The sequence below is a fragment of the Anguilla rostrata genome, chromosome 4, assembly GCF_018555375.3.
Source record: "Anguilla rostrata isolate EN2019 chromosome 4, ASM1855537v3, whole genome shotgun sequence".
NCBI lineage: Eukaryota > Metazoa > Chordata > Actinopteri > Anguilliformes > Anguillidae > Anguilla > Anguilla rostrata.
In genome coordinates, this window is record NC_057936.1 from 34,107,494 (window position 1) to 34,134,983 (window position 27,490).

The 27,490-nt window shown below is 53.0% G+C and overlaps 1 protein-coding gene across 7 annotated transcripts in view; it reads left to right on the forward strand.

Annotated features, from left to right (window-relative positions):
- pard3aa (par-3 family cell polarity regulator alpha, a) overlaps positions 1-27,490 on the forward strand; it is a 383,309-nt gene that overhangs the window by 127,070 nt on the left and 228,749 nt on the right. For all 7 annotated transcript variants that reach the window (XM_064332355.1, XM_064332358.1, XM_064332352.1 and 4 more), the window contains exons 3-4: positions 9,707-9,887; positions 26,996-27,186. In XM_064332355.1, coding sequence (XP_064188425.1) covers positions 9,707-9,887; positions 26,996-27,186 — 372 coding nt within the window. The remainder of the gene's footprint in view (positions 1-9,706; positions 9,888-26,995; positions 27,187-27,490) is intronic.

Genomic DNA, 27,490 nt, shown 5'->3' on the forward strand with positions numbered 1-27,490 from the left:
AGCTCTGTGTTATTGTGCTGTAAGTGTGAATTGTGGTGCAGAGGGTACACATTTATATGTGGGTCTGTATTTGTAGGAGACGGTAGGGATGCTCTTAAACCCTAGAACATGTCGGGGAATTGGGAGAAAATGCTCCAGGGGGACCCCCTCGTTCAGGATGAGGAAATGAATTTGGAAGAGCTCGACCTGGGAGTAATTCACATCCGACGCGTGTCACCCTGCCCACATGAAAATATTGATCTTCTGCTTTTATAATGTATGTAATTATGACTTCAGACGGTGATTCATTTGCAGGAATGTGGCATTTATAACGCAGTGAGTGAATCAAATAATTACGTTGGCACTTAAATCACTTAAAGGACATTTCCTCATCGAAAAGGATTGATGGCCCAAAGTCAATGGTGGTGACAAAATCTACATTTTGAAGCATGGCCAGTTTTTTCCCCCTAGTTTAGAATTTTGCCGCGGCTGCCCGGCTGACTGGTTCAGCTGTGAGTGTTGCTAAGGAGATGACCCACAGGCCTCTGGGGCAGCAGTGCAGCCTGGCCATCCCGGCTGTGGGGGGCGCAGAGGAGGGGCGGGGTTTGTTGTCAGAGGAGGCGGCCGTCCCCGCGCTCCAGGCCCCTGTCCTCAGATCAGGTCTGCCGGGCACCTGCAGCTGCCCGATAGCAGGGGCAGGAGTCTCCGGAGACTGACCTGAGATCAGCTCGCCGGGCCAGAGCCAGCGCCGCGCCTCCGCTATTGTTCGGCCGTTCCGCGGTTACAAAGGCGTAGCGGCTTCGCGGAAACCCGTGCGTATCGGAGCGAAGGCCAGCAGGCAGGCTGGCCCTGGTGGCTCCGGAGATAAGGGGCAGCCGGTGGAGCTCTCTCTCACTCCTGCAGGAGGCAACAAAGAGGAAGGAAGCACAGCGCTCTGAAACACCGCTCCAGGTTAATAGGGCTTTGTGGGCTCGTGCACTGCTGACTGCTTCACACCTTTGTGGTTTGGAACCAGCTGGGTGAAAGTTTTATGTGCACACGTGTGTTGTCTAAACGGCTCATTCAGTGTCACAGAGCTTCACAATTGGGAGCCTTGTGGCTTTATACTCTCTCAAAGGCATGCTCAGTGTTTTATCTGACTGTCCACGTTGCTCAAGTCTTACCACACCCCTGTGGGTGACCTCCCAGTACTCAGACGGAAGGTCTTAACGCAAGTGTGTTCAGGGAGCCCTCCCCTTAACACACACACACAGACACACACGCGTGCCCGGACTCACACCGGTCTCCAGTCCGGGCGTCCGCTCCACTGACTCTCAGTGCCCACGTTATGGCGTTATGTTCTTGTTTCTCATCAGCTCTACCCAAGACAGCGGGAGTTTAGCATTCTCCTCAGGACCGCAGCGCTCGCTGGCGGGTACTGGGAGCCCCTTTTCTAATTGTTAGCGGTACGGGGGGGGGGGGGGACGGGGGGGTGTGTGGGGGGGGGGTACGAGCGTGCGGCCGAGGCATTTGCATTTCTCTATCTCCAATCAGCGGCTGATTGCAGGCGCTCGGGCCGCGGAGCGTGCTCTACATGCTACTGATGATCCGGGCCTCTGTCAAGGACACGCGCCCGCAGCTGCGGCTTCGCCTCTCCCCTCTCCCCTCTCCGCAGGTCTCTCCGCTAATACCGCCAGCGCCAGGGAGGTGCGAACGGTTCGAAATCCGAATCAAGTCTGAATTAGTATTATTATTATTTTTTTAAACGTTTTTCTTAAACGTGCTTTCCTCTCCAGCGACGGCGTCCCCCGATGGAGGTTTTAATTGCTTTCCCCAGCTCTCGCGCATATCAAACTACGGATCCAAGGGCGTTTTCTTTTTTTTTTTTTCCAGAGCGCCATTTTTTTTTTTTTTACGATGTTATGTATTTTCCTAATGTTTGCGTTTTGAGAGTCCTCTGAATGCTAATGCAGACGGTTCGAGACGAGCACGCAGGCGAGCGGCGGCGGTGCCGGATGCATGAGAATTAGCCTTCGGGAAGCGATTAGATTCGAGAGTGAGTTAAGGACAGCGGGGGGGGGGGGGAGGGGGGGCAGGCCGGTCGGCTTGATTTCATTTCGTGAAAGCCGTTTCGCCGGAACGACACCTGAAGGTGCTTTTAAGAGCCGCATTTAGATGAGGAAGATGAATTGCGAAGACGCGGGACTTAATGAAGGAAATTAATTTGGCGAAGCTCGCCGCCGCCGGCGGGGGGCGGACCCGCGGTGCCGCCGGCGAATTAGGCCCGCCGAAAAAACCCGCGGCGTCCGCTTCCGCCTCGCGCGGCGCGCCGCCGATTAGCCCCGAGATGCTAAACTCTCCGAAAAACAAACCTCTCAGCAGACAATAAAGCACGAACTGGAGAAGAAGAACGAGCGGGTGGATATCTTACACAAAGAAGCTTCGCCTTTTACTGAAACAAAAAAAACAACAAAAGGAAACGCTATGCAGACAAAAGGATGAGGAAAGTACGCTGAAACGCTGCCTCCGAGCCGAACTCCGGTGCTGTACTTACAGCGCGGTAGAAAAGTAAAAAAGGGGAAAACAAAAGCGCAAAAAAAAAAATGCACTGGTTTCAAAATGGCGGCCTACCGATGGCCTCTTAATGAGCAGAGTGGACTGTGACTCGATTAGCTCCACACAGCGTGCAGCGCTCCCCTTGCGGTGTAATTGCTTTTGCATTCGCGCGTCCCGCTCTCCTCACTCTGCCGAGCCTAATGCGCCCGCGGCGCTTGTTTGTTTGCTTTCAAACGGGACCGGAACGGCGAGAAGGACCAGAGGTTGATTGCATTAAGAGAAAGCCTGCGCTTATTACAATTTCCATTGGGTGAAGCAGAGCGTGGGTAACTCTTGTACCCCTATAATGTGTGCCCACCACCCCCCCCCCCCCCCCGGCCTCAGAGCTCAGGGGAACTTCAGCGACTTGCAGCCGCCACTCCGCCGCGCGGATTTTAAAGGACGGGTCGCTAATCTGTTTGAATTTTGCTTGCCCCGTGCGTTTTTCCTCCCGCACCGCCCTCCTCCTTTCCCCGAATTGCCCGCTGCTCTGTATCCCGTCTCACGAGATAGGCAGAGAGAGGCCGATAAGCGAACGCGTCCGCTGCGCCCGTGCGGATTACGCGTACGCGCGTGTGCGTCCTGAGAGCGCGAGGGGGAAACGCTGACGCGTTGTTCCGAACACGCTGAAGCGCTAGCCGCGGGGCACGCAGACCCTGCTGACACCACGAGTTTCGCTGACCCCCGTCGTCCACGTGGATATTCCCGTTGCTGAGGGCAGTCTCTCTCTCCGTGTGAGTTTTGCCGTGGTAGCGCTGCTGAAATATTCATCTGGTTCTGAACACTGGCGCTGTAGACGTTGGGAGCGCCCGCAGCCTTCGAACCGGCCCTATTGTTTCAATATTTCATGACCGTAACGAGGAAAAAACAGCGTTGAGCACTTCCCTGCTGTGTTCCTGGTACCTGAGTCCGGCTCCTCTGCCAACTGAAATAATGGATGGATCGGATGCTGAAAAATTAAAATGGCAGGGAGTGACACTTGGCATCTAAAAGGCATTTCTGGGAAACGCTCTGTCCTCAGAACGTCCGAGAAGATGGGAGAGGAGACGGACTTTATCGCCGGCGTGGCGTCGCTCTTCTGGAAGTTTACTTACCAGGAGGTCGCGGGTTCGCGGCCCTAATGGGGCATTGTTGACCACGCCGCTGAGCAAAGCGAAGCCCGATGCTCACCGCCGAACGCCCAGCTGGTTTAAATGGGCAGTACGAACAGTCCTCTGAGTCGCGGTGGGGGGGGAGGTCAGCTGACTGATCAGGGCTCCGGGCGCAGTGCTGCCAGACTCTACAGCAAAGGGTGGAGTTTGGGGCCTGGAGCCTATCACACAGGGAGGGACTCGCCCTGTATATTACATCACTGGCGGAGAAGTCCGGTTGGGTCGCCATCTTAACTTGTGTGTCAGCGTCAGCCGTCAGTTCCACAGAGACCAACAGAGAGAGAGAGAACAAGAGAGTGAGATCCACAGAGAGAGAGAGAGAGATCCACTGAGAGAGAGAAAGAAGCAGGCCTACACTGTCATTCACTGACAAGGTCCTTCAAGCTTGCAGAGGAAGCTGTTGACTAAGCGGGTCTCACAGATTTCAAAGGGGCTCCTTCTGCAATATTATTTACTCCTCCTGTGCCCTTGGCAGCCAAATGATGATGAATAGCCGAGAAGGATGATGTGAATTTTGAAGGATGAGTGAAAGAGGGAGAGAGAGAGAGAGGGGAAGAGTGGAGTGTAGCCTTGGTGACGGGGTTAGAGTAGTACGCTGGAAGAGAGCTCCCCGCTCGCCCACATTAGCACGAGTCTCCATCGCTCACCGGCTGTGTGATGCGGGCAGGGGGTCAGGTGTTGAGCCGCCTTCCCAGACTCCCGCGGGCGCGTCCGAGCGCGCGCAGGCCGCGTAGCTCGCTCTCTCATAAAACATTAACGCCTTCCCCTTCAGGCGCGAGAACACGGCTCTCGCCCCTCGGCCCAGTCTGCAGCGGCGAGACAAAGCCCAGCTCTTGTCGAGGGCGTTCGTGAGAAAGAGCCTGGAGCCCCCCGTTCCCCACACGTCCCCTTTAATACGCCCGCTTAATCTTCCCCACTTTAATTGGCCGTATGTGTACCTCCTACCTTCCCCTTCCATGGAATTACCCTGCTGTACGTTGCTGTTGTACATCACCCAGGCCGGTCCAGCCCGCCGGTGGCGTGGAGGTGCGTAACCCCTTACGAAATGCTTTGCGCTGTGTGAAAATGAGCTTTAAAAACGCAGCCTGTTGTTATTATTCATCTTTATCATCCCCCCACCCACCGCACCCCGCGTGACCCCACTGTGTTAGGGCTGAGTGTGCGGAATACAGACACACGCTGCCGATGAGTCCGTGTCTGCGCTCGTCTTCCCCTCGCACACATACGCGGGCGGGGAAGGAAACGTCGGCTGCTCCCGGCCCTGCACCGAGCCGATCCACGTCAGCGGAAAGCCGGTTCGGAAAACTTGAACTTATCGACTTCGTTCGTTTGCGCAATAACAGCACATCGGCGTTTTCCGTTCTCCGTTTTTTCGAAGCGGAGCGTTCTCGACTGGTGTGCTGCGGAGCGCTGTGGCTCTTTAGCGCGTGGGCGGGAGGGTAATGAAGTGTTTCCTCCAGCGGTGTGTGTGTCTGTGTGTGTGTCTGTGTGTGTGTGCGGCACGCCGAAGGCCTTCTGTACGAGGGGAAACTCGCGCCGCCAGTGCATCGGGAGCCAATCGGAATGGAGGAAGCGTTTGCACACTGCTCGTGCCCAGTGGCCTTGTAGCGCCGAGGCTCTTAAGCAGCTGGCCTCACGCGGCTCGGGTTTTAGTGTGCGGCTCAGTCGAGTCTCCCGAACATCTGTTTCACCGCACCGCGGCCGAGGTTTATGGCATGGCTTTTTTAATAAAAAGAACATGGTTGTAAATGCAGCATGCGAGAAGCTCTTGGGTAAAATACTGGTCTTGCAGTCCTTATTGACTTATCAAGCTGTGCTGCGTCTTGAGCTGTGCTTGAAATAGTTGTGAAAACTTTTAAATGTTTTATTTTTTTTCGAGTGTGTCAGGACTTTTTGCACTCAGAAAATGCGTAAGTTCACGGTGCCAGATAAACCCACTCATCATGCTAGAGGGTGAGTGGTAAAACGATATGGGAAGTAAGGTTGAACAAATAAAACTGGAGAACTTTCCGGAAACTCTCGCCCTCGTCATTTGAGTGGCCGGCAAAATTATGACTGTGCGAGCATTAGCTATATCCTTGAGGATTACGTTTAAAAATAAATAAATAAAAATTAACAGATGTGTCAGGAATTTTGAATTGACTGTAATCGAATGAGCGAAGCAATCCACTCATGGGATTACCGCATAGAAAAGCTATTGACCTGCCTAAAGTGAACCGGTTTGGCCAGTTTTTGTATTTGATCTGGCCGGCCTGGCGTTTGCTGAGCGGCTTTAAAGGGCGGCTTTTCTCGTTGTTCGACCCGAGCCAGCGTCAGCTCTTCATTATTTATTTGGTCGTTTGCCGTAAGGAAGATCCCAGGTCTGGAGCCCAGGCATTACTGTAAGTGCTTTCATATCGCTGTAAGAGGGCTGCAGAGGTAAGTGCGGGAAGTCGGGTTCGGGCCCGGAGCCGTGCGGGAAAAGGTGCTCTGATCCGTGAAACCCATTCACTTCAATTAATCCTGACCCCCAGCGGTCAGCCCTGCTCCTGCTGAGCCAGAGGAGAGCCTACAACTCTGACCCGTGTCACTCATTCAGCCAATGGGCTGTTTAGACAGACAGACAGACACGCACACACACACACACACGCACACACACACACACACACACGGATGCACACACACACACACACACACACACACGGCAGATTGGCCGATACATTATAAGTGAACTACATGAACACTCCCACCATGCTCACTCTCTGTCTGGACGCTAGCAACACTTTTTCAACTGGGTTCTCAGTGTGAGTCACACCGACAGTGAATTAGGAGCACTGTGTGTGTGTGTGTGTGTGTGTGTGTGCGTGCGTGTGTTTGGGGGAGGGTCAGTCAACAGTCCCACATTAAAGCAACATCTTGTCCCACATTAAATATTTACTGTAGCAGAGACAGCCAGGTGGGTGTAGCTCTCTCTGACTGACGGCCGGGCCTGCTCATGTCCAGCGACTGCCCCCCCCGCTGGCTGTCTGTGTCATTAAGGAGCGCATTAGCAGCTCTTACCGCGGATTCACTCCGATGGCATTGCAACCTGGGCGGGGGGGTCTGGGGGGGCGAGGGAAGGGTTCAGCACGTAACGAGCAGAGCCTTGGTTTTGAGCCGCTAGCGATTACGGCATGCTCTCACGGCCTGATGCTGCTTCTCGCCTGGGCCGGTCCATAATCCTGCCCGTCGGTGAGTCACAGGTGAAAGATCAAAGGGAACCTGAACTCCACGTGGTGAGCTCAGCTGTTGCCGGGGAGAGACTGTGTCACCTGCCCTAAGACGTTAAATCAAGAAACCTGCCAGTGAAAGAGGCGATATACTGTAATTAACCTCCTGTGGTACAGAATAACACAGTCATAGTGCTGGCAGTACTGAATGTGTTACTGTTACGCTTGAATTTCCATTTTCTGTTCAAGTAATGACACGCTCACTCTCTACTAGTGTGTGTGTATGTGTGTGTGTGTGTGCTTGCCGGTGTATGTGTGCATGTGGTGTGTGTGCACTTGTGTGTGTGCGTGCACTTGTGTGTGTGCGTGCACTTGTGTGTGTGTGCGAGTGCGTGTGCATGTTCATGTGTGTGAGGTGTGAGGCCGTTGCATAGTGATGAGAATCAATTATCCGGGCTCAGCTGGCGGGGCGGCTGTTCGTCCTGCTTTGGTCGTTTGTGGTCCAGGTGCGCTGAGAGAGGGGGGCGGGGCTTTCCGGCGGCACTGCTGCAGGGAAACTTGACCTGAAAATGCACTTCAGAGACCAGAGGCGGTCTCAGCTGCTGGGCGCTTCATGAAGCTCACTAAGCATTCAGCGCCCAAGTCGATTTAGGGGAAAACGGGGCCTTTCAAGCAGACATTAATATTGAATGATGGATAAATGCGAGGCCATTTGATTATGTGTGGGACAGGGTGTGTGAGCGAGAGGCAGGCGCCCCGCCTCCCCAGTGACTGAGAAGAGTTGTTCTGAATTAAATGTGAACTATTGAAGATCTATAGTATCTGTTTGCTTTTGGGATTCAGTATTTTTTTTTTTTTGCACTGTTTACTGAAGGCCGCTAATGGTGCCTTCTGCAGCAGTCCGTTGTCTGTACCGCTAGGTCTGGGGCTTTTAGCACATCCCAGAAAGAGCTAACCGAGTATTCCGTATAAACAGGGATTAATGACCGATTAAATTTTCATAAATGTTTGGGCTACAAATCAGGCCCTACCTGGCTCCCAGTGCCCGTGTGCACACGGGCGCATGCACACACAGACACACACGAACGTGTGTGCACACACACACACACATACTCAGACACCCTCTCTCTCTCTTTGTCACACACACACGCACACACACAGTCTCACGTGCACTCTCCCTCTCTGTTACACACACACACACACACTCACAAACGCGCTCTCTCTGACACACTCTCTCTCATGCGCACATGCATGTGTGCACAACCACACAGTTGAGCTGTCGTTTTAAATTTCACTGTGTGTGATAAACTGTCCAGATTAGCAGAATAACTCATCCTGGGAAAAGCAAGATCCAACAAGCAGTTTGGGAAAATGTACTCACCAACACCCTTTCACAGAAACAGCCTTCGTATGTATCTGCCGAATATAAAAGCTACGCAAAACAGCTTTCACACTCACGGCCTTGAAGCTTTGCAATAAAGGAAATGTCAAGCAAATTCTCCTTCGGAGTCTCTGATGTTAATATAAAAGGAGTGTTATTTGGTAACTCGGCGGACGCTGATTGCTTTGCTACTCTGTGAAACGGTAATAACCCCGCGCAGCTCGGGGGGCGCCGGTTCGGTACCGGAAGGAGAAGCGATTAAAGCCCGAGTGCGTACACAGTCGCGCACGGTCTTACACGTGTACTGATGCACGTAGTGCGGCGGACACAAACGTACACGCTGGCACACACACGCGCTCACACTCATGCGCTCTACTGCACGCGCTCGCACGCGTGTGCACGCTCACACATGCTCACAACGCGCTCAGACTAGGAAGTGGGCGCACAAGCACTTGCAGAGCATCAGATTTATTTCACGAGGATCGGCATGATAGACGAATGATAAAAGAATCGTTATGAGTTCATACTAAAGCGTATACTTTCCAGAGAGCGACCTCTCAAACCACAGGTTCGTACACGGCCATTGTTCTGGGCTTGGTGTGCATGCGCCTGCCTGTCGAGTCTGCCTGTGCAGAGTCAGCTTGCTCTGAAAGTGCGGCTCGTGCGGCATACCCTGGCTCTTGCCTCGTGGACGGACGGACGGGCCGTTGTAGGCGACGCGGCGGCCGATGTGCTGCTCGAGGCGCTCCGTTCGCCGGAGCGTCCCCGCGTACACGCGTCTCCGCGCGCGGCAGCCGGCGGCGGCGGCTAATCGCCTCGTCAGTGTGAAACGATTGGCCGTGTTTCCGAGAGGAGAGCGGGCGAGGGCTCGACCGCAGACCTCGCCGAACCGGACCTGCGCCGTTCTCCCCCACCTCCGCCGCTCTCCCCCACCCGCGCCGCTCTTCCCCCACCCGCGCCGCTCTCCCCCACCCACGCAGGCCCTCCAGGAGCAGCCCTGACTGGCACTCATTATCCCTGCGCCGGAGTTCCTTCAAAAAGCTGCGCGAATGGAGTCTGCGGAGTGCAGACCTGAGAGCGGGCGTCTGTTCCCCGAAGGCAGGAAGCTCATTTTGTGAGGGCTGTTGAAGACGGCGCGGTCTTGGCCAGGGCACCGGGGCAGTGCCTGACAGCGCAGCTTAGTTTGGACTCAGTTTTTTTTTTTTGGGGGGGGGGGGGGGGGGTGGTTAGCATTTCCATGTTAGTTCCTATTAGTGCAGAACCATGTCAGTGCTCTGCCTGTGTGGAAGTATGACAGACGACATTTTCCCTTTCAGTGTGTGGCCCTGATTGTGGAGGATGCAGGGACCAAACAGTAGCTGTGAGATTAGCCATGTTTGTTCCAGTTGTGGTCCTGAGACTGACTCTCTCTCTCTCCCTCCCTCCCTCCTCAGCTCGTGGCCGTGTACGATGAGCAGGACCCTCACCACGGGGGCGACGGCACCAGCGCCAGCTCCACGGGGACGCAGAGCCCCGAGATCTTCGGCAGCGAGCTGAGCTCGGGCAACGCGTCGGCCTTCCAGCCCTACCCGGCGGCCGGCGAGATCGAGGTCACCCCGTCCGCGCTCAGAACCAGTGAGTGGCTCGCCCTTCCCCCCCGACCGAGGGCCTTATCTGGGGCAGGGGGGGCGCGCTCCGTCCCCGCGCTAGTGGCGCGCGAAGGTGGATTGGGGTTACGGTCCTCTGGACGGGTGGACGGGGGGCGGGCGGGCGTCCCGTCCAGGGAAGCGAGCAGGGGATGCTCATCCTGCCTCTGCAAAAAATCACAGACCTGGATAAGCCCTGACCAGGAGAGCAATCACGGCTTACGTGCGCCAGAGCTCAGCTCCGTCCTTATCGAGCCAACCGCAGCCTCCGTGCTGAGCCAGCCGAGGAGGCGCGGAGAGTGGGATTTGCTTTGGGTGACTCCTGGAGACCAGGGCGGCGTAATGGTGGGGGGGAGTTCGGATGATTCCAAGTGCCCTGACTGAGAAGGGACTTCAAAAAAAATTGCATTCTGCATTTTCTGAGGGGGGTGTGGGGCCCAATCTGAGATATTTTCGTGGGGCCGAAAATCCCTGGTGGCGCTCCTGTCTGGAGGTTCCACTCGGCGTTGTAATGATGACCCATCACATTCATGAGCTTTCCCTCTGTATCGTATTTCACTCCCACTCACCGTCTCCAGGCACCTCTCCCTCTGCAGTAGTGCGATCGAGGTCCTGAAGGGAAGAGCCATGTCAGATTTACATGCCGTCGGCATCCAGGCTCAGCCCTCGGTTGTGGAGATGAATGAGCGGGTCGAACGGCCCTCGGACTGTGGGGACAGGAACAGGAAGTAGAATTTTCTTTTCCTTCTTGTTCCTTTTTCTACAGAGGTCATATTTTTTGAGCTGAACATACTGTGGTAGACAGGCTATGCTCATGTTCTGGAGCATGCCAGAGGTTTAGAGTTCATTGGCTCATGGCATTGTTTAGGGAGCGTGGGCATTAGGAATTCCAGATAAGTACGCGACTGTGGAGCCCCCCCCCCACTCCCCCCACTCCTTACCGCAAGCACTTGAAGGCCGAGCAACATGCTCTGCATTTCGTTTTATCAGAATGCAGATGCCATGCTATTTTTCCCTTTGTAGAAAGATCATTCACTTTTTACAAAAAAATATATAATCTTTGTGAGCCTCATTTATTTATGAGGCTTTTGAGATTCATGTAAGTACTCACTGAGCATGGAGAAAAAAAAGACCAAATAAGAAAGAAATCAGCATGTGTTTGAAAGCTGGTATCTTCAAAGAACAGTGGAGCTCGCCCGCTCTCTCTCTCTCTCTCTCTCTCTCTCTCTCTCTCTCTCTCTCTCTCTCACACTCTCTCTCTCCATTCTCCAGTGGAGTAATAGAAAATTAATGTCTCAGATGTTATTTGGGCTCCCTTTTGAACTATTGATTTTTTTTTATGACTCTCAGGAAGAGGCTGGTGGGGGGGCTCTGGGGCTGGGCAGACCGAACGTGTGAAGAGAGCTCTGCGACGCGATTGCTGTCAGCAGGAACCAATTCTTCCTCCTTCCTCCCGTATCTCAGAGGCCCTTTGTGTGTCTGGGGCTTTCACTGCCTCTCGCACTGTACAAAGGAATTTCTATGGGTGTCAGTGTGTTCCCAGTTTGCCCTTGGTTGTGATGTAACTGAGGACCGGGCTCCAGTAATTTTGGTCTTGGCGGAACCTCTGATTGAAGTCAGGCGTAGCGCAGCTCTGCTCGGATGCGGCTATTAGCGTGAAATGAACAAAGCTTAAACGCATGAGAGCGGGTTTTTCGGTGTTTTCTGTGGCCATTTTTGACGTGTGCGCAATGTTCAGTGTGAAACCAGCTGCGTCAGAATATATTTTTTACTCCTGTAGAATATATTGGAGCCATATTGGACTCACGTAAATTCTTTGTTTGAGTTGAAACATTTCGCTGTGTAACTACTGCTCTACCACCTCATATGGACATTTTGGCAAAGTTGGCCCTTGTGTGGCTGTATCCTTTATCGCTTTGTTTTTTCCCGAAAGAGGACCCTTTTCTCTTCTCGAACTGCCGAACGCATTTAAATGAACGCGCGCCGCCTCAGAACGAAAGCTCGGCCGCCTAAATTGCCGGGCTTGCTGTCGGTGTCAAGTCATTTTGTCCAGAAAGTTCCATTGTTTGCGGCTTTTTGTGACGGGTAATCTTTTCTGACGCTGAATTGGAAAACAGGGGCTGTTTGCGAGTGGATAGAGGCTGAACCCGGTGCAGTGCGAACGAGCGCATTTCGGAATGGCAATAACACAAATCAGGACTCAAATTGCACTGCCATTACCTCTTAAGCTTGCGCTTTGAGGCATAGTATTATGGATATCTGGGCTGATAATGGCTTGGATTTTATCGATCGTTTTACTCAGATCTTGAGAGCATTTTACATTTTCGTATTAGAACATGCTGCTGAGGCCGGGCAAGTAATAATAATTGGATTGGAGATGAGATGTAAATTGCCGTAATGAATGTAATTTGTCCATAATTGTATGGATAATGGGCAATGGAACTTTTATGAACATGAAACTATGGAAACATAGACGCTTAACACAAATGAAAGCAGTGGAGTTGAATGAAGCTGAAACATTTTGGTGTATTTTTTTCTTTCAGCATTGCGTTTCTCACTCCCACACTCCAGCCCCCTCCTCCGCTGGGGAAAGTGTTTTTATGTGTTTTATTTGCTCTTAGTCGGCAAAACTGGCACTGAAACCTGTTGTGCAGTAAAGCTTAGAGCGCCCCCTACAGGTACGAGCAGTTAATTCAGTTGACCCTCAATGCTCCTGAAGGCCCCCCCTCCCGGATCCCCTAGCCTCAATGCTGCTGTACCGTATTCTCTCCCTTTACCCAGCATGCTTCACTGCTGTGCTAGCCGCTCCACCTGGCACAACCCGCCCCCCCGAGACACTCAGATGGCCGTTTATGCATCCGTGTGGCAGGGCAGGTGGCGCCGGTGCGGCCCAGCTGGAGAGGGCTCGTTGGCCGCCCCGGCTCGGGCCAACTCCCTGGCCGTTTGGTTATAGCAGAGCCGTCGGACGGACGGCGGCAACCGTAACCGGGCTCCGGAGCCCTGCCGGCCGGCGCGCCGACAGACGCATCCAGACAGCTCCCCCAGGGGCGGAGAGAGAGAGCGTTTGGCTGGTTAAAGAAAATCAGCCGTGGGAAGCTGCCGCTAGCCCGCGGGAGCATACGTTCGCCGGGGCCGGTCGGGAATGACATCGAAGCGACGGGAGTGCGCGATGCCCCCCCCCCTCCCCTCCCCGGGGCAGAACGGTCTCTCAATTAAAGCAGCCGCCCGCTGGGAAAGCTCCGGACACCTACGAGCGGCGCCCCGCTTCATTTAATCAATTCTGCCAGCGGGCGCGTCTCCGGAAGGCCCCCCCCACTCCCCCCCCCGCCCCACGCTTAAACCGCAGCTGCGCGGAAGCCGGTGGGGCACCCGAGCGCTCGCGGTCCGCCCCGCCGCGCTCCGAGCGACGGATTTCCGCTGAGAGCCCGGGACGCCGCGGGCTGAGGCGCGCCGAGCGCCGCCGTGAGTCATCGGCTTCCTGCAAGAAGGGAAAAAAAAGAAAACAAACGAGAAAAGAACGAGGGAACCTCGTGAAATCTGTTACCCAGCTCCAAGGAGTCTGAGATCGTTTCCTTGGCCTTCCCTCCCGGCTCGTTCTGATCGTGGTCCTCCGGAGGCGATCGGCTAACGGGTGGCTAACGGGTGGCTAACGGGTTCGGTTTGAACTGCACACAGGTTCGGCTGCTGCCGGGTCAGCCGCGCTAGCTCTCCTCTCTAGCTTTTATTTTTGTCAGTAGACCCCTCTTACGATCTCTCGCTCGGCGAACAGCATAATGGAATTAGCGAACATTGGCATCGGAGGAATGAAACGGGAACTGAAGCTGGGTTTTTTTTTGGGGGTGGGGGCTCGCGGCGCGCCCGTCAGCGAGCGCGCGGTGCCACAGCAGTCTCCCGGTTCCACCGCGGCACGTTTTCGGCTTAAGAGCGCAGCTTCCATTGTTCAAACCCGGCTGGCAATCCAGCGCAAGGGCAAAAGACGCTCGGGATCTCTCCGAGGGCCTTGAACTGCCTTTGTCAGCCCGAATTAGAGTGGAGTTTATTAGGTATGTCAGCTCTTTACGGCCTGCCCTCTCGCGCTAATGAAAGCGGGGGGCTGGCGGGCGGGGCGGGCCCGGGCTGGCGCGCTCCGCGCCGTCTCCAAAGTGGGCGTCCAGCTCATATAATTCCGCCTATTACTCATAAAACCATAAAACTGCCACAATTTAATCTAAAGCTTATTACGGCTAATTATTGTAACCGTTGACACCGTTAAATGTTCAAGAAACCGATTCAGAAATGAAGTGTGAAGCTCTGTGAGCGTGAAGCCCCCCCCCACTCCTCCACTCCTCCACTCTCCCCCCCCCCCCTCGACGCAAGTAGGAGTGCGATGCAGAGCAAGTCGTGCCTGTGTGGGGAGTCCTGGTGCCTGTGTGGGGAGTCCTGGTCCCCGCTCCTTTCTGACTCCCAGCGTTCTCCACCACCGTCGACCGTGACCCAGTCAGAGAGTCCTGTAGCTCTCCCACGCCCTGTGAGACCGTCCAATCAGACCTCTCCCCCGCCAACCTCCAGCGCTCCCCTCTGGGCTGCCCTGTGTGCTTACGTGTCCGACGGTGCCTGCCAGCTGGTCTGAGGCTTCAGTGTTAATGCACTGCTGGAGCTGAGTGAGCACTTGAGGGTCTTGCCCCCTGAATGGATACGAGGTGATTTATGGGACGGGCCATGGGAAGTCAGTCGTGTTTTCGGTGAGGTCCATTTGTTTAAACGAGGCGTGTTTTTTTTTTTTCTTTGCGTCATCCGGTTTAATCAATGCAAAACAAACAAGCCGTCGCTTTGGAGGATTAAGTTGCAGGGCTAAATTTATAGGTCTTAACATGTAAACAATTTTGTCCCATTTACCAGGCCCAGTAAGGGCATGCTGTTGATCTGTACAATCATATTTTCCTGTGGGAGGTACGAATGCGTCTATTTGCGACGCTGTAAAGATTTCAGCGCTAATTCAGATCTAGCAGGGTACGTACGAGCACAATGCATAGGGGAAGTGGCGTTTCCGTGAAAGGGGCACGGCTTTTCATCCCCGGCACAGCGTCGCGCTGTTTAATTCACCGCCAGGTGATATTTAACCTGCTTTCTCTCCCTCTGCTGTTTTCGTGTTCTCAATAATAGATCCGTGGCGCCATTAACAATGTCACAGAGCCCCCCGGTTTACAGAAGGGCCTGTGTATTTCGAGCCCCTTATTCAAAAGCGCACTACAAAGGCCTTTCATGTCCGAGCCTTTGTGAATGCGAAATCAGGCTTCAAAATACCCCAACTCCTTTTTTTTCCCCCTTGCCTCTCCCTGTGGTGTGTAGAAAAAAGGGTGGGGGGGAAAAAAAAAAAAGAACAACAGAAGTGCGCCGTTGACTAGAGTTCATTTGTATGAGAGCCAGTCCTCTGTCAGTCCTCCGCACGTATCTCTGCATCCTGTTTCTTCTTCCTTTGAAGTGCCCCTGCCCCCGCTGTCCCTCTGCTCTTCCCTCTGCCCACTTAGGGCAAAGACCTACCGCTGGGGATTTCTTTTATTCGGGCCTTCCATTATGTTCAGAAGAGAGTTTTGATTATATTGTTCCAGCCTATCTTATTTCCCATCTGGGTTCATTCTAATAGGCCCTGTAGGAAATTACGCTGTTCGCAACTGTTCTGCATCCTGGTCGTTTGCTCTCTCAGCCCAAGCCAACAAAGTGGCTGAAAAGCCCATTAAAATGACTTATTAGCCTTTGTTTTCCTGGACGTGAATAGGAATGCTCCATTAGACCTCGCATGCTAATGTATTCCTCACTGCTGCGCGCACCAGACAATACTTTTAAGATGATGAGCCGTCCTGGACGGGGCTGGGCCGGGTTGCCTTCTACCCCCTCGTGAGTTAAGGAAAGAGCCGGGGAGACGGTTGGCTCCGTCAGCTCGTGCTCTCGTCGCGTTCTCCTCCAATCGCGCGTGTTCTTATGTCCCTGTAATTTTTACGGGGCTTCATTTGTATTCTGGAAGAATGGAAGAGGGTTTCCGACAAAACAAATCAATGGAGACCACCCTGGAACGCGGCTGTCTCCCCAGCACACACCTCCACCCCAAGTGTTCATCTGTGAAGTGCTTTTGGCTCAGCTGTGTCAAAGGCAGAGACAGACACACTGCACGCACACACACACACTTGCATGTAGACACACAGCATGCACACACAGACACACACACACACACACGCACACATTCAAACACAGTGCACACACACCTACAGATACGTAGCACGTGCACACACATAAACGCACGCATATACGCACATGCACACATACAAACCCACAGCATGCACACACACACACACACACCTAAACACACATGCACACACATACACGCACGCACACAAAGATTGTACACACATAAACACACACTCATACAGTGCTCTCTGCTTAAACAGGGACATCTGCACTCTGGCCGTGTCAGTGGAGGGTCATGAGTGGGGACCGGTCTGTCTGTCTGTCTGTACAACTGAGAGCTCTAATCCTCACACCCCACCGCCCAAATTAAACAAATCCAGTTCCTCAGCGCTCATTCATGCACCCAGCATGGAGGGAGAAACAGTGTGGGAGAACGAGGGGGAGATATTTGAGAGACAGAAGTAGAAAGAGGGTGCTGGGATGGTGTGAGCGTGAGAGAGGGACAGAAAGAGCGCCTGAGGCAAACGGAGAGAGGAGAAGCATCACGCAGCAGAGATGGCTCGAGCGAGAGAGAGTGTGGACGAACGAGTGGGAGAGTGTGAGAGAACATGCGTGAGAGAACAAGTGAGGAGAGAGAGAGAGAGGGAGAGAGAGAGGGAGGGAGGGAGGGAGGGAGAGAGGGAGAGAGGGAGAGAGGGAGAGAGAGAGAGAGAGAGAGAAATGAGGGCATACCGAGGCAGCAGACAGCTGAGATCTTAACAGCGTGAGAGCAGGTCTCCTCGCAGCCCCGAAATTCTTGACCGGTGTCTTGACGGGCCTGACAAATGGGACAGACCAGCCTCCGTTTTTTGGTGGGGGGCCACGTGGGATCGGGATCTCTGTGCAGCCCAGGGGCTCGGCTGGGAGCTGCCGACATGCTCGTATATCTGCCTCTGACTCCCTGGCAGATTTAGCACCAGGGAAGAAATACACTGGGGAGCCCCGAGGAATCCACAGGGCCGCGGAATGCTGGGGGAAAATGTTAAATAAACAACGCTGTGCTTTTTAGGCCAAGCAAACAGATTTCAATCTTTTAAAAAAAATGCCCTCGTTAATTGTTTTTTTTGTGTTTTTTTTTTGGGAGATAAATCTGCCCTTGCTGGTATGGTAGATTTGGGCAGGAAGGTAGTTGATTCAAGTGTCAGTCTCCCCTGATGACTGTGAGTACTGCAACTAGGGCGGCAGTGTAGTGTAGTATAGCGGATATGGAGCTGGTCTCGTAACCTGAAGGTCACAGGTTTGATTCCCAGGTAGCACACAGTCTGTCAAATGCCTGTAACGGAATGTAACGCTACTGTGACAGTACGACAGCCACCGCCGCCGTAGGTGCTTCGGCTAGGCCGTGCTTCTCTGTTCCTTCGTTGTTGCGGAGCGACGTGTGAGTTGTGGAGTGCGGACGTACCCTTCCTGAGTGCGACTGCGCTGGCCCGCGTCTCAAACGCTCTCCGCATGAGGCCGGAAGCGCCGGAGCTCCAGCGCCAGTCACACTCCCAGCGTCTGCTCTTTAGTCTGCTCCCGCATATGTTGGGCTAAATCCGGAGGCTGTGTTCTTTTTCCATACACACTCAAAACGAAGATGAACACTTCAAGATTTCAAGCTCCCCCCCCCCCCCCACACAGCTTCATATGCTGCCTAAAAACTGCCATAGAGTGCTGGATGGTCAGTCACTGAACACAGAGCGTGCACTGTCAAAACTAGCCTACGCGCATAGACACACACAAACACACGCACACGCACACACACACACACACACACATACACATGCATACAAATACATATGCACAGGCACATACAGTACACACACACGCACATACATATGCATGCACACACACACACGCGCACGCACACCGGTCCCCGTGTTGTTTTGTCCTCTTTGTCCCGGATCACAGGACATCAGTCTGAACGGCCTTTGCCCGTTCCCTCTCTCGTCTCTCCTCTGTCTCCGCTGACCTCTATTTCACACGTCTGTGTTTGCTGGGTGCTGCAGATTTGCATATTTACACACTGTGTGCCCCGTGCCCAGTGTGATGCAGATAGCTTCAATCAGAAACGGAGCAGGCAGTTCAATAGCCAATTTCAGACCAGGCCATGAGGGGAGAGTCCCTATCATTGCTGCTGCAGGAGGGCTTTCATCTCCACAAGATTAGATCCATGGGGGGAAAAAAATATGTATTTTGCTCCGTAAAGACAGAAATGCACAAATGCAGGAGAAATTAGTTTTTGGTTTGCTCTTGTGCTTCTGGCGGGAAAGGGCCAGGAAGGAGCCGGGATTAGGGGGGCCGGCTTCGCAGAGTAATCTGTATTGTGCGCGAGATATTTGGTTACGCGGCCGTCGGTGTGGCGTGATGAAAATGCTGTCTGTTTGCACCCGGAGACGGAGGCTCCACTGACATTTCTCAGAACCAGAAGGCGCTCCACAATGGCGTCTGAAACCGGCACGGTTAGCCCCCCCCCCCCCCCACCCCCCCATGAGGATCACGCTTCCCGATGCGCCACGCTGACTGAGGGGCCCACCTGACGCATCTCTCTTCTGCCCAAACAAGCAGCTTGGTTAATTACCCATGAGCGCTTGTTCCAAATGTATTTTTCTTTAAGATCTGCAGCCAGACGTGTGCGTGGGTTCAGTAAGCAAGATTTATTCGTGCTACGTTCTTGCCTTTTCGCTAATGGAAGAAGCGTTGTAATGTTTTTATGAAGTGCGGTGTTCGTGCCAACATCAGCGCGCATTTACCTTGCTGATTATAATCTTGGCTCCGTGGTTTTGGCTTCCTGCACTTAACCTGTTCCCTGCCACCTGTTCCCTCTCTGGTTGGGGTGGGGCTCAGCTTCACAGAGCTCCTCTCTGGAGGGGGCGAGGCTCTGAGCTGTACAGAGCTCCTCTCTGGAGGGGGCGGGGCTCTGAGCTGTACAGAGCCCCTCTCTGGAGTGGGCAGGGCTCTGAGCTTTACAGAGCCCCTCTCTGGAGTGGGCAGGGCTCTGAGCTTTACAGAGCCCCTCTCTGGAGTGGGCAGGGCTCTGAGCTTTACAGAGCTCCTCTCTGGAGGGGGCGGGTCTGGAGGGGGCGGGGCTCTGAGCTTTACAGAGCCCCTCTCTGGAGGGGGCAGGGCTCTGAGCTTTACAGAGCCCCTCTCTGGAGGGGGCGGGGCTCTGAGCTGTACAGAGCCCCTCTCTGGAGGGGGCGGGGCTCTGAGCTGTACAGAGCCCCTCTCTGGAGGGGGCGGGGCTCTGAGCTTTACAGAGCTCCTCTCTGGGGGGGGGCGGGCTCTGAGCGTGTACAGAGCTCCTCTCTGGAGGGGCGGGGCTCTGGGCTTTACAGAGCCCCTCTCTGGAGGGGGCGGGGCTCTGAGCTTTACAGAGCTCCTCTCTGGGGGGGGCGGGGCTCTGAGCTTACATAGTCCCTCTCTGCAGGGGGCAGGGCTCTGAGCTTTACAGAGCTCCTCTCTGGAGGGGGCGGGACTCTGAGCTTTACAGAGCTCCTCTCTGGAGGGGGCGGGACTCTGAGCTTTACAGAGCTCCTCTCTGGAGGGGGCGGGGCTCTGAGCTCTACAGAGCCCCTCTCTGGAGGGGGCGGGACTCTGAGCTTCACAGAGCTCCTTTCTGGAGGGGCGGGGCTCTGAGCTGTACAGAGCTCCTCTCTGGAGGGGGCGGGGCTCTGAGCTTTACGGAAACCCTCTCTGGCGGGGCGGGGCTCTGAGCTTTACATAGTCCCTCTCTGCAGGGGGCGGGGCTCTGAGCTGTACAGAGCTCCTCTCTGGGGGAGGCTGGTTTTGTGTGCAGAGAAAGCGCTCAGCTTCCTCTCCCTGTCAGAAAAAAAAACAACAGCAGCCAAAAATAGAGGCTCAAAAGGAAACGGCGAGACCCGAGAGGGAAATTAGTCTCAGCGGAGCGCGTTTTGTGCCTAAGCTGGCGAGAGGGGGGCGTTGGCGGTGGGGGAAAAGGGGTTTGTTCCAGTGGGGGAAAGCCAGGCCAGCTGTGGGGACTGAGCCCTGCGAAGGCCCGATAAAAGTAGCCAATGTTCACGGCTCTGTGAATAGCCCTCTGCTCCTCCGGGGGGCGCCGAACCGTACGCCGGGAGCTGTGCGCGGCCGCCTCTCCGGTCCTTCCGGAGGGGGCTGCTGGAGCACGGAGCGAGGGAGAGAGGCGGAGGAAGGCACTGCAGGCGCCGAAGTGGCCGCCGCCTCGAGATGGTGGGCAAGCGTTCCGCTAACCCCCTCTCGCGTGACGATTGGCTGAGAAACAGAACTCTTCCGCAGCTTTCCCGCCCGCGAAATCCTGGCGCCCTCTGCTAAGCAGAGTGACTGAGCCGCCGGCGTGGGCCAGCGGCCTGGATTTCATTTGACGCTCTCTGGAGCTTCCTTTTTGTGCGTGGAACACGCTCTGTTTTTGACTTGCGGTGCACGTTCAGTCTTACATGAGCGCTGACGCGTGAGCCGCTCTCCGGAACGTTCCTCTCCCCCCACATAGCGGCGGTGGCGTAAGCGATGCGAGGCTAGGCTAGCATGGCGGAGAGCTGGGGCCGGTGACTCGGGGAGTGCGGTGCTCAGGCTGGACGGGGTCTGACGGGGTGTGCACAGTGCTCTGTGCACACAGCAGGCCGCCTCCATCAGCCCACCTTAAGAGCTTTAACACACCTCCTCCCCTAACCTCCAGCAGTCTCTCTTTACGGGTCAAATACTGCACATGTGCAAACACATGAAGACACAAGAACACACAAGCACACACACACATACTCTCTCTCTCTCTCTGGCTCTCTCTCTCTCTCTCTCTCTCTCTCTCAGCCCATGCACACTTTTACTTAATTGGAAACTAAAAATAATTCAGCATTCAGTGTGTCATCCATATTTACTGTAGGTGTACTTATTAATTTGTTATTAAACTGCGATCTTTGACAAACTCACAGTATCAGTTTTTACTGTTCCTCACTCTGTAATCTCTGGTTTGCCTATATTTTCAAAGTCTGTTTTTCTCTCTTGGCCCTGCCTGAACACCAATTAGGCATTCAAGTCTGCTGAGACAGATATATTGTTTGCTCTGCTAATTGCACAAAGACACATCAATATTTATTCTGTGCCCAGAAATCAAAGCGTTGGGGAAGGCTACCGGTTTAGGTTCTTCCGTATTTGTCTCCGCTGTTTAAAACGGATCGGCGACCGCGCCGGCTGAGGTGAAACGAAGCCGGTATTCCATCGCCGTGGCAATGCTTCAGGTCCCCTCGGCGGAATCGGAGCCGACGGCGAGCCCGAGGTCCCCGGAGCCGGGAGGAGAGGAGAGGAGAGGAGGTGAGGGGCGCTCTCACCTGCGCGTGGCTCCCCGCCCGGCTCCCTCCCCGCGTCGGCTCCCCGCCCAGCTCCCCCTCCCCGCTGTCGGCTCCCCGCCCGGCTCCCCCTCCCCGCCGTCGGCCTTATCAATATTCCCGCCCTCGCTCTCGTCCTCCGTTACGTCGGCGGCCTGCCGGGGCCACTTTGGCTGCGGCTCAAGCTCCGGCGCGGAGGACGGAGCGCATCTCCTGCCAATTTAAATGATTGAAAAGCGGGGACAATGGAGTCGGAAAACAGAGCTTGCGCGAGCGTGTGCGATGCGTCCTGCATCGGGAGAGTTTGGAGGAGGGGGGGGGGAGTTGGAGGGGGAGTTTGCTATTGATTTTTCATATTTACCCTCAAACAGCAATTTAGCTTTTACACGGGTGTGCGTTTTTCCTCCCACCGCCCGCTGGAGCGCGCCCGAATGAAGGAACAACACGCGAACGTTAGTTTGAGGTTGGCTGATAAATGGACGGGGAGTGAAATGGCCTCTCCCCGGTGGATTTTGGGGCGGGCCGGAGTTGTGCCTCTGCGTTCTGGCTCTAATCCCCGCTGCGGGGGGGAGATCACGCGTTCATCTCGTTAGGAGTGCCCTCTCCGGCTCCTGGTTGGCCCGAGATCGATGGGCGGCTCGTCTTAAGTGCTCGTCCGGGTTATTAAGTGCGGGATCGCCCGATTGTGGCCTGGAAGCTAATCCAGTCACGCATTAGAGTAAGGCCTCTATCGGCCGAGGGGAAGGGGGGTAGCGTATGAGCTGCCTGTGATAATGTGCCCCCCCAATGCACTGTGGGACACCTTGACTATTACAGTCCTCCGAAGTCTTCATTCCATGTATATTTTCACCAAAATGTCAATATATATGCGTGAGAAAATTACACAGGAAGGACGTATTGGGTATATACTGAGTATTCTTGGCTAAAATTAATAAGTAAATACTTTCAGATTTTTATGATGAATGTGGCTTTGGGGTTCAGTTATATTTTCTTAAAATGGTAATCTTGATTTTGAAGTGTATTTTTCTGTCAATGCACCAACGATTATAAATGTCTGTTTGCTTAATGCTAGGTGCCATTGATTGACAATTTTGACAACTGACAATTGACCAAAGGGGGAAAAGTGCCCATTGGACAATCGCTGGACAGCAGAAATGAATTGGCAGCCGTTTTTAGAATGAACGCTTCGATAATTGTCAATAATTGCTTTTGCTCACAGCAGGTTCAAATGTCAGACAAAATAGTGCATTCATTAAACCCATTTACAGTGTCAAACCGGCTTTAGCTTTAAAACATTACTGTCAAGCCGAAGAAAGCAGCCACACAGAACTATATTATTTATTTTCTTCATCTTGTATGCTCTTTGGGTGAGACTTTTCAAAGTGACACTTCTTTGATCTTTCCTCTCCATAAGTTTGATTATTCCATACTCTCCACATGAATTTTTTTTTACTATTCTTGTTAAACTGGAATTAATTTGTAGGGAGTTAAGTCAGTAATAATAAATAACAGTCTTCGACTTTCAGTAATTGTTCTATATAGCCTATTATATTGTAAACATTAAAGTATTGCTTTTTTGGGTTGAGGATGTCTGGAAGGCAGATGTATTTTATGAAATTTGTGGTGACTACATTCGGTAGTCTTTACCAATGTAAATGAATTCATACTGTGCCTGATGGAGTTCTACACTGGTGATGTTCTTAACTCTTAAGGTCTTGTGCTCCTTTATCAGTGGTGCTAGACATTTGCACTCAGTCAGGATTTTGACAGGTTTTTTTCAGTTTTTGCTCTAGCAGTGGTCTCATGTTGAGATGAAAGGTGCCATTCCTGGATCACATTACCCATAAGCCTTTGTGAGAACAAAGACCAGTGCGAATCCGTGCCCCAGGCGCCAGAATCGGAACGGGCGGTACGCCGCTATGATCGGTTACAGATATGACGGAAAAATGTAAACAGCAAGAACGAGAGACGCGGTCGTCACACAGGTCGATTTCATTTAAAAAAGTCGACCGTTTGGAGCCAGCCAACCCGTTTGGTATTTTCGAACATCCAGAACCATCCACCTCTGTATTTTGTTCCATATCTGTTCACGGGAGGCTCGATTATAGGGAGAGAAAGACAGAAAATCATAAAAAGCACTGCCTGTTGGGCTTCCTCCCGTGCTCGCTCAGACCTATCCCCCCGAGTGACCGGCCCAACCACATCTGCTCAATATTTGAGCGTTTCCCATGGTTTCGCTCGTTCTCACGTTCCCGGCTCGATGGATTCCAGAGGCCGCGCTTGGCCGGCTCCAGAAAGAGGGAGAAAAAATCCATTACGGCTAATTCAGAGCCGCTGGACGGGCCTGGCTCTCTCTCTCTCTCGGCCCAAAGATGGTCTCTGATTAGCGTTAGCGCGCCGAGCGCCCCCGGGAGAGGCTTCTAGCCATCGTCCCGCGCTACCCCGAAGGTTCATTTAATACGAAAAAAGATTCACGTGCCTGTCAACCCTGGTTAATGTGCCCCTGGCATTGGCAATTTGTAATGCGATTTATGGAGGATGAGACGACGTATTCAGAGGTGTAAAATTACCAGGATTTTACGGCCAGGATTCTTGCCCTTTTTGTAATCGTCTAATTTCTTCCCAGACACAGAATTAAGTCTCACAATTACATTTCCGCTTTGATACGCCATCATGAACAAAAAAACGAACTGTCCACAAACTAGGGAAATGTACTGGAAATCATTGTGGGAAGGGGTGGGTGCTTTAAATAGCGTGGATCGGAAACTAATGTTAACCCCTTCATGCAGATGCCAATTCTGGCCAACCCCCACCCATTTAGAGGGTGTTCTAATTAAGGTTTTATAACTCCAGATGTGCGAATCACAGAGACTTGGAAAATGGCTTAAGTGAAGCAAGACTGTTGTACCATTTACAATACTAGCTTAGATTGTATTCCTAATTTAGGTAGAAGTGCCACAAATGCAATCATCTTGAAAATGCAAAAACAAAGTTGTTCACCTTCTGTTTGAAATGAATTACTGAGAGGTCACATATAGCTGGTAAAACTATGCGTGTTCTGGATAAACTCCTTGACCACAAGTATACAAAATCTGTGGGTGATGTATGGAACTACTAAAGATCTGTGAAGCAAAAATTAAGCAGTGTACCCTGGTGTCCCTTTGTCTCTCCAAATATATTCAAAATATCTAAATTGCGGATTGCTGTAAATCATAACATTCTGATGAGAACAGGCCATTCAACCCAAAAATGCTCGCAATTTTCCTTGACTAAATTGTACCTAGTGCTCTGATTACCTGCAGACTGGATAGTATCTAACACGGTATCAAGCCTAGTCTTGAAAATACCTAGTTTTTGCCTCCACTACATGACCTGGCAGGCTATTCCACACATTTGACTACTGCAGTCTTGTTGTAAGTGTCGAGCAGCACCACATAGTTCTGCAGCACGTCCAGAGGCTGTGCTGATTGGCTCTGAGCAGACAGCGCCGGGGAGGTGGGGCGGGCATGACAGTGATGACTGCTCTCTGTCACTCTAATTACTACAAATAAGCTGATATTTCAGAATTATAATTGTTTTATGACTTGGGTTGTAGGCTAATTCACAATTTACATTTCAGATGATTTCTCTCCGTAGCCTCATTGCGCATATCAATGCTAACATGGTAGAAGCTACGCCTTGTAATGACTCTCATTGTTTACTTTCCAAATAACTGTCAAATTGTCTAAACAGAACGTTTCAGTAGCAATTAGGCCCATCACTCACAACGAAACGACGTCCTTTTTAGCATTAACCGCTATACAGTTTGAAAGAAGTACATGAAACTAAAGTCCCTCAGACACATTCACTTTCTCACTGCAGACAGCTTTTCTGAGGTCACTCTCTTCCTCCCAGCCTTTTGTCTCTGAAGGGCCCTGGGCTGCGTAGGATCCCCTGCTGTGAAACATTTCAGAGAAAGTCAAGTCTGTCATGACTATAACCGTTAGAGGAAATGGAAAGACAGTCTTTCATTTTCAGTAAAAAAAAGAAAGAAAGAATCTTTTAATACACGGTCTGTTTTCAGTATGAAATCGTCTGCAGTACTGGGAAGTTTCTGGAAGCCTGCAGGTGGCCGCAGCATGAGGAGGGAAGTAACGGTCGCGGCTGTATGTAGCGTATTCGGCTCTAAAGTCGTAAAGGAGTGCTCGGAGTCTTCCGGTGAAGGAGAGCACTCTGGGTGTCGCGGTCCTGACCTGCGCCATGTTGGGAGCGAGGCGCTGTACAGAAAAGGCCTCCCAGTCACAGCTGCCCTCTACTTTTAAGAGCTGACCGGAGTCGGAGTGCAGCGGGGCGCGCCGTCAGGTACCCCCTGCTACCCCCCCCCCCACGCCGCTTCATTTCCCGCGGCAAAGCCAGCGGAAAGGCCGCACCCCCTCGCCGGCTCCCCCCTCCCCCTCGCTGCCAGCCCATGCCACGGGAGCGACAGAGGGAGACGGACGCTACGCTGTTATCAGTGCAGGCTCCCTGTGGGGGACCTGGCAGCCAATCACAGCGCCACGAGCAGGATGGCCCTGCCCCCGATTCACGGCCCATAGTTCAAATCCATCACTGCCCGGCAGCATAGGAACGTATTCCTTTTTTATATACGTGGATGTTAAATATGACTACAATGAATGGGATGGTTTTAAAACAAATCAAATAATCCTGTGTCTCTCTCTGTCACAGACATGCCCCTGTCAGTGGTCTGTGCTGCTGTGAACCCTGTCTCTCTCTCTGTATCACAGACATGCCCCTGTCAGTGGTCTGTGCTGCTGTGAAACCTGTGTGTCTCTCTCTCTGTGTCACAGACATGCCCCTGTCAGTGGTCTGTGCTGCTCTGAACCCTGTGTGTGTCTCTCTCTCTGTGTCACAGACATGCCCCTGATAGTGGTCTGTGCTGCTCTGAACCCTGTGTGTTTCTCTCTCTCTCTATCACAGACATGCCCCTGATAGTGGTCTGTGCTGCTCTGAACCCTGTGTGTCTCTCTCTCTGTGTCACAGACATGCCCCTGATAGTTGTCTGTGCTGCTCTGAACCCTGTGTCTCTCTCTCTCTCTATCACAGACATGCCCCTGTCAGTGGTCTGTGCTGCTCTGAACCCTGTGTGTGTCTCTCTCTCTGTGTCACAGACATGCCCCTGATAGTGGTCTGTGCTGCTCTGAACCCTGTGTGTTTCTCTCTCTCTCTATCACAGACATGCCCCTGTCAGTGGTCTGTGCTGCTGTGAAACCTGTGTCTCTCTCTCTCTCTCTATCACAGACATGCCCCTGATAGTGGTCTGTGCTGCTCTGAACCCTGTGTGTTTCTCTCTCTCTCTATCACAGACATGCCCCTGATAGTGGTCTGTGCTGCTCTGAACCCTGTGTGTTTCTCTCTCTCTGTGTCACAGACATGCCCCTGATAGTGGTCTGTGCTGCTCTGAACCCTGTGTGTTTCTCTCTCTCTCTATCACAGACATGCCCCTGATAGTGGTCTGTGCTGCTGTGAAACCTGTGTGTCTCTCTCTCTGTGTCACAGACATGCCCCTGTCAGTGGTCTGTGCTGCTCTGAAGCCTGTGTTTCTCTCTCTCTCTCTCTATCACAGACATGCCCCTGCGCGTTCGACGCAGCAGCGACCCAGCCCTCGCCGACCTGGTGCCCCCTTTCGCTGAGGCCCACGTTTCGCCTGAAGAGCCGTCCCGCAAGAACCCGTCCCGCTGGTCCGCCACGGCCGGCTTCCCCAAACCCAAACCCAAACCCAACTCCAGCAACACCACCAACAGCCTGGAGCGCAAGGTGACCCTTCCTTAGCTTTTATTCTGATTGCGCTTTTGTCATTGGCAGTAAGGCCTCTAGTCATTGCTGGCAGTGCAGTATAATGGGTAAGGTGCCGGTCTTGCAACCTAAAGGTCTCAGATTCAACTCCCAGGTGGGACACTACTGTTGTACCCTTATACAGTAGTGTATAAATGGTGTAATGTTATGCAATGTAAATGCTGTGTAAAATAAGAGCGTCTGCTAAATGCCTGTAATGTAATGTCCATGATATCGTTAATGCCCATTTTTCACTGTAACCCCACAAAAACTGCAAACTATTTTT